The sequence below is a fragment of the Hippocampus comes genome, unplaced genomic scaffold (assembly GCF_001891065.2).
Source record: "Hippocampus comes isolate QL1 unplaced genomic scaffold, H_comes_QL1_v1.1 scaffold39, whole genome shotgun sequence".
Classification (NCBI taxonomy): Eukaryota; Metazoa; Chordata; class Actinopteri; order Syngnathiformes; family Syngnathidae; genus Hippocampus; species Hippocampus comes.
The window spans coordinates 3,011,572-3,018,953 of NW_017842054.1; the positions used below are offsets into that span (position 1 = coordinate 3,011,572).

Below are 7,382 nucleotides of genomic sequence, written 5' to 3' on the forward strand. Positions count from 1 at the left end.
CAGACTTGCGATGAGTGGCGAGCTCTAGCCATGACATGTCAATGTCAATTTAATCTCGTGAGTTTAACATACTTGACCTTTTTCTGAAAATGAGGATGCTTTCGTCTTTTGTCTCTGCCAAAAGAAAAATCTTACGCGAGATTCCTGCGCAGAGCTTACTCGCTGCCCGCTTGTTGATGGTGCTGCCGCAAGACAGTGTGTGTGTGCGCGCATGTGTAAGCTTCTTGCGCTCATTAACTTAAACCTGCACACACACACACACACACACACACACACACACACACACACGCATACGCACACGCACACACAGTAGAAGGACATACACGAAGGCTAAAGTATGTCTCCACTTGCTGTCTGAGCTTGTAAAAGCTGTCACGTCAGCTGTCAGGTTGGCAGGTGTCACACACCTGTGGACGGAAATGTGAATATTTCACTTTGTCAGAGGAAATGTTTTTCCAGACGCGGCGTGACACTTTTATATTTGCCCGTATGTGTCGGTGGGCTTTGTTCATCTTCCTGCCATAGATTTCACACGGGAGCTTCTGCGGGCGTGTGTGTGTGTGTGCGCGTGTTGCGGTTCGTCATGCCTTTTTGTCCTGTGTATTTTCTCTCTGCGTAGGGTGTGCTGCCCACCCCCTCGCCGCCCCCGTGGCAGGCGCCGCCCCAGGCCTTGACCTGTGCCGGCATGCCCCAGCGCAGACAGAGTGAGTCACTAACACGCTTTCCTGCCTTTTTGCCATTTTTTTTTGGTGGTTTTTTTTCATAAGGACTACTTACACCAATTTAAAAGCCCAACGTCATCTCGTGCAATTTCAAGGCTTTTTACTTTGGGGTTGAACCGCACACGGATATTGTTTTGTGTTACACCGCATCCTCTTTTCCCCGAACACACTCCCCCCCCCCGGTCCTGCGGTTCTCAGTTATTCTGTTATGGAGCATAATGTCCTTTGTATAGCAGGAATTATCATCAGTTGCTGAACACCTACTTAGGAACGGTGCACTCAGCCGTCAGTGAATCCGAACAAAACAAGCCATGCATTGTAAGCTGCGATGATGATGCAGTGCTGATCAGGAGATCAACAACAGAAAAATAGGTGGCAGGAAATGAACGTGTGAGCAGGTAAAGAAAAAAAATGGAAGAAAAGCATCGAACCCACGCCGTGCTCTTTTCAATCAAGAGGAAAGGTGAAATAAATGCGGCACATTGTTTGAACACCTCAGCTTATTTCAGCATCGTCGAGTGCTCTTGAGATTTTTTTTTTTTTCCTCACAAATGCACGCTTGCTGCATTCATTCTCCCAACACCGGTGGGAGTGGAATGCGCTCGCAAGTGGGAGAAAAGAGGTGGAAAGCAGTGAAACTTCCTGAAATCAAGTCACGGTTTCCCTGGATTTGAAATCCAAAAATACAAGCGCTTGAAGTGTCTGCTTTCACATAAATATGGCCTTCACCGATGTTAGCATCGCCGCCATTTTGTGCCCCATGCCTCCGAATGATTTCAATATGTGACTTGTAAGTGTCCAAATGTGAGCTCTCGATACACGAGGCCATCCAGAACAACACGGCACCAATCTTAGTCACTATTTGTCAGTTTCTTCAAAGTAACGAAAGCACCGGTGTGCCCAACCGAATCGAATCGAAGATTTTGGATATATTGCCACTACTGAGCCCATTTGAACTCTGTTGCTAACAAGATCAGCAGTCTCTCAGATGACCGCATGCTTTTAACGAGTTCCCTACCCCAAATGTGAGATCTCAAGACATGTGGACGAGGCCATCCAGAACAACACGGCACCAATCTTAGTCACTATTTGTCAGTTTCTTCAAAGTAACGAAAGCACCGGTGTGCCCAACCGTATCGAATCGAAGATTGTGGATATATTGTAACTACTGAGCCCATTTGAACTCTGTTGCGAACAAGATCAGCAGTTTCTCAGATGACCGCATGCTTTTAACGAGTTCCCTACGCTGTAACAGAGACTTTTTGCAGAAGCGCCTTTCGCAACGATGAGCCTTCCACTAGATGCCGAGGTGTGATCGCACGCCGCGTTGTTGTGTGCAGTTACGTTTATCTCACGCTCACCGCTACTTCACTGTACTGATCATGATTAACCCCTTTGTGCACCCTGTAACCTGATCACACAATAAGCTGTCCACTGTCGTAACCGCTGTCCCCGAAAGGGTCAATAATGTGTACAAATAGAATGAATAATAAATAAATAAAGCCCCCCAATAGACGTCTGCATTAGATCGGACTTGCAGCAGTTCAGAACCCCTAAAAATGGAGATACTCTGCATCGGATTTAGCTACAGGGCTAAATGCTATCTTTGTGTGAAACCTCCACTTGTTGATTGATCCGTTGTGTTCACGTAAAAAGGCAAATTCGCAACCACAGCAAGCTTTTGACCCCCACTAAAAGCTAAGACCAAACATTTTTTTTTAATCCACTTTATCATCTAGAATAGAATAAGACGCTTTAGACAGTACATTTGCTTTAACGTGCCTCTTTGTTGATCTTCTCCATACGCGTGAAGTAGATCTTGAATTTGTTCCAACCGCAGCAAGTCTCTGCCCCCTTCCTCTCTCTTCTCTCGGGGCTCCTTCATCTTCTAACGCCTCCTCTCCTCATCTTCCCCTCTTAACTCGGGCCTGCCCACACATAATGACTGTGGCAAAGGAGTGGAGCACCTAGTGCAGTACTTCACTGACCGGGCATGGTACAGTAGAACCTCTCTCTTGTTCTCTCTCCAACGTCTTAACCGTCGGCCATTATCGTGAAGCATGCCCTCCTTCATCTGCATGCCTTTGGTTGGCTTCCAATGGGAGTGTTTCAGTTCAGGAGCAATTTTTATTTCTTCTCGTGGTGTGTAAGGACCGCTTGGTACTTTAAGTTTATAACCAGGAAAAAGTTTTGGGACACCATCGCGCCTCATGGAAGTGCAAATAGAAGTCGGAGTTGCAGCTCGTGGAAGCGTGTAATGTGCTTTCTTCAAAATGTCGCTGGGTGTGTGGAACATTTTTGTATTTATCCAATAGGCGTTTGATGAGTGTTTCGACACCAAAGTTTTCCCGAGAATGCTTTCAACTTGGAACAGAAAAGTGCTTTTTTTTCCCACCATTGCTTTGGTCAACCAAAATGTGTGTCCCAAGACTTTTGTCCACATCGGGGGGTCCTCAGTTTACAACCGAATCAAAATATGGACAAAACGTTGTCTGTCACTAACCTACACTAACACAAAAGTAAAGTCATGATTACAGTAAATAATTAACGGCATAAAAAAAAAAAAGACTTGAAGCAGAGGATCCCCTGTTATGATGCTTTAAATTGATTTCTTCCATGTCATTGAATGAAGTCAAACACTGCATGCATGCCTTAATCTCCCCCCAGTGGGTTTTGTTCTCCATTTCTGTGTGTTCTCCACTTTGCTGATGCCGTTTTTCCAAGACTAAAGCGAGCGTTGTGGTCCGGCATCCAAATCACCATTTTCACAACCACGTATCAGCGACGTGGCGGCCTCACCTGACTCGGAATTAAGAGCGGCGCCATATTAGCTACTTTGTATGATGGTGATGTGCCGCCATGACACTCCTCCTCTGGCGGTGACGAAACGGGGAATATTGAATTAAAATCCGATCGGCCGTAATTCTGTCAGAAGAGATTCAAAAAGGCAGATGAGAGCGGCCACAATGGGCGCCAGATGCGTCAAATGATGTCACGTCTTTGGCAAGATGGCCACTCAACTTTACACCCCCCTCCCCCCAAAAAAAAAAAATTTTTTTTATGTTACTGTAGTTTTTTTTTTTTGTAATAGAAGAATTAAAAAAAAAACAAGAAAAGAATATTGTGTCATAGCGTAAAATGCAAAAATTCCCAAACAGCTGTTACTGACATACTTACTTTATTGATTCATTCAACATCAAAATATATGATATTAATTAAAAGGACATAAACAAGGATATTTTTTGCTATAATTATCCTTTAAGTTAGTTTCATAAGTCTCCTTTAAATTTTATTTTATGAACCAAAATATTTTTTCAATTTTAGTTTGAGTTCGTTTTCCTTTAGTGTAATCTTGGTCATCAGCAGACATCCACGCAAAATACTGTGAGACGGACAAAATCGGAAAAACTCTCTTCCTTTGTGATGCAAAGGATGAGAGTTGCCATCACAACATGACAACATATTGCTGGATGAAAATCTCCCGGGAGACTTTCAATCAAAACTGGACATTCTTCTCTTTTTGTACCGGCAGTTGTGAACATAGACTCGGCTGCTTTGACCAATCCAAGCGAGTTTTGTTGCTCGCTGCAGATGTGCAATGAAATGCAGATGAGCAGAAAGCAGACGTTTATTTTTTCAACCGGATGCGTGCCGGTTTACCAGGAGATGGTGCTGTGGTTTCGGATATCCAGAGCCGGCATGTGAGCTGTGACGCATAGAAACAGAAGGCAGTAGGCTGACCAGCACACAATCTCACATCTTCACACGTCCTAAAGAAATGACTGTGCTCAAACACACTTCGCGTTGTTAATAGCTCGAGAAAGCTTCAGGCGGATTCGGACTCATCGTGTAAATAAAGCGCTCATGCCTTAAAAGAATTCCCCCCTCCGCCCCCGAACACAACTAGTAGGCTTTCATCCTCGCGGTGGGGTCACGGGTCATCGGGAAGCTGTATTTTTGCGCGGATGATGCAATGCTTGCTTTTATTCTTGCCCGAGCGCCTGCGCCGTCGCCTCTTGTTGACTGGATTGATCTAATAAACCTCCTCGGCTTCCTTCCGGCCTGCCGGAGCACTTGCGAGAAGGTCACAGTTACCTCATAGCGCCAAGTGTCTGGTGGGAATGCGGTGGGCCGACCGAGTCGCGAGGTCCAGCGTGGCGCTTTACAGGTTAATCATTAGAGCCCGCTTGAATTGCGCTCGCGCTGGGCCGTGACGTTGTTAAAGTGACAAATAAACAAGCTGTTCAACCGGAATTGCGAAATCATGATCAAATCAAGAAGTCTGCATCATATATCTATTCTCCATCTTGTTTTGATAATTATATACAACAACATTATACTGCGTGCGTTACAGGCTACCACTAGCGTTGGCGTTTCCCTAATCATGACCATATTTGGGTGTGCAGGACCGATACAGTGAGCACTATTTTAATGAAAAGTTGAGGAGGCGGAAGGGGGGAGGGACTCGCCCCTGACACCAGTTTCACGAATGGACACAACTATTGTAACCGGAAGTCGGCCATTTTAGTTTGAAGCGGCCATTTTGGGCGAATTGCTAAATGGCCAAGCAGCTTTTGCCCAAGTCCGAGCACTGTGTCAAAGTCCAATGAACATTTGAAGGATTCACTGTGGAAAAAATGTCACTACTAATTTCTCATTCGGTCTTCCTTCACAATCACAGAGCTTGAAAAAACAAAAAACAGATGGCCAAACATTTCCTTTCGGTCGGTCACGAGTGGTGTTGATTGACGCAGTCGTTTTGCACAGCACTCCTTACGTCACTGTTTACTAACCAACATCTCGCATATCTAAAAATGTTGTGCATTTGATTTTGTCCAGTGAATCAGTTCTGAGATACTTGAGAACCATTGGACACGTTTCTTTGCAAAGTTGTCTTTGGCCATATAGCAGATTTCATGCTGGGGCCCATTCAAATAGTGCCAAAAAAGTCAGTGGTACTCCCATGGTGCTTTGTGGCTCTCCTGACATATTCTCCCCTGAGAAAGTGTCTCGGCAGTTCGTGACACAGGCGCCTTGGCGCTCCTCTGAATTGGTCTGAAGCGGCTCGCCACAAAGCGCCTCAAAAGACGTGAATCCATCCGCTCACCCGGCAAGGTTATTCTCCTCCGAGTGCTGAATCAGGGCTTCCTCTGTGACTTTGTCTCTCCCGTTCCAGGAATAGTTTGGTGACTGGCAGCGCAAACGCACTGCGATGTTTGGAGCAAATAAACAAGTCAAAGAAATGGAGACTTTTTGATTCCGTATTTCCTTTTGCAGCTGCAAAAATATTCAAATGACTGCGTGACATCAAACAAAACAAAAAAAAAAAAAAAGTCATTTCTGGAGCATCATCATAAGACATCTCCAAGTCTGCCTCATTAGGCTGTTTCATAACTATTTTATGCTCATTTTTTAATCCTTTTGGATTTTTCTTTGCTCTCTCCTGCAGCTTCAAATACCTTTCAACCTCACCGAGCGTTTCCGCCCGGGAAAACCGGTAAAAACTCTCCCCACCGAGGACCACAGTGACCCGACGAGGGACGCGGGGGCCTATTTTGACGCTCCTCTTGATGGCCCTGCGTCAGACGCGTCAGCGCCGGCGGACCCGCCGCAGCTGAGTCACCGCCGCGGCATTCAGTGTCCAAGCTCAGGGCTCCGGCGTGAGCGGCGGGCCCCCGCGGCCGCATCGCGTGACCCGGTTGCTGCCGCGTCCGTTCACGGCGAGGGCACGTCACATCCCGCTGTCCGGCCGCTCAGACAGTCGTCGTCCTTAAAGCCGTTGGCCAGCAGGAGCAGGCAGCTGCCCCCTCCGTCCAGAGGCCTCCCTTGCTTTCACGTCGGCCCCCGGCAGCAACTCCCCGGCCCTTGTCGCGCCTCGCCACTTCTGCCTTGCGGGATCTCGGAACCCCCCGGCGATCTTCACGGTGACGCTAACCCGCAGAACGCCAACCGGGGATCGCTCCAGGAGACGGCCAAGATGATCGGCCCTTCAGGGCGCTTGTGCCTCCCCAAGCCAAAGGTTCCTTGAGGAAAGCGTCATGCCGCACGTCGAACCAAAATAGGAGAAGAGGCTGCCCCACCGAATATGTAGAATATGTAGCAAGACAACTCAACTCCACAGCCTGTAAGTCTGTATACATGTCACTTTTACAAACGGTGAGCACAGGGGTGGGCAAAGTAGGACTCTGTTCTTTGATGGATCATCAACGTATTTATTCCGTTTTTTAAAAAAAATAATAATTGCTCATTAAAAAATAGGTTGTAAGTATTAAAACATTCGGAGAATACGAATGACATATACATGCATGTATTTATTTGATTATATCGTTGAAATAATGACAGTATTTGCAAAGATTTGGGACGCACTACAGTGAAGAACACAAGTACTTGAGTCTCCCCTCCTAAAAGTTTTGTCATTGCTTCATAGTTCAAGCCATAAGTGTAGCCCAAAGTTTGATCCTGAAACACTTTAAATATCGCTTTCAACTCATTTTACAACATTAGGCGTGACACCGATTTCTACTTTCCTATTAGCCTGGGCTTTGGCGCCATCTTGTGTCAGCTTTGAACATTACGGAAAGAGAAATGCATGAGTGACAGGAGGACAAAAGTTCCCCGGTTCAGCAGGTGCCAGTGTCCCATTCGCAAAAGTCACTTTTC

At 46.3% G+C, this 7,382-nt stretch overlaps 1 protein-coding gene across 6 annotated transcripts in view; it reads left to right on the top strand.

The window, feature by feature from the left end:
• Positions 1–7,004, top strand: part of ccser2a (coiled-coil serine-rich protein 2a) — a 31,187-nt gene extending 24,183 nt beyond the window's left edge. For 2 of the 6 annotated variants that reach the window (XM_019860358.1, XM_019860360.1), the window contains exons 10-12: positions 620–704; positions 2,679–2,718; positions 6,172–6,336. In XM_019860358.1, the coding sequence (XP_019715917.1) occupies positions 620–704; positions 2,679–2,718; positions 6,172–6,223 (177 nt within the window). In that variant the 3' untranslated portion in view covers positions 6,224–6,336. Of the gene's footprint in view, positions 1–619; positions 705–2,678; positions 2,719–6,171 lie in introns of all 6 variants that reach the window. The other 4 variants (XM_019860359.1, XM_019860361.1, XM_019860356.1 and 1 more) reach the window with 2 other exon arrangements.
• Positions 7,005–7,382: the final 378 nt, after the last annotated feature.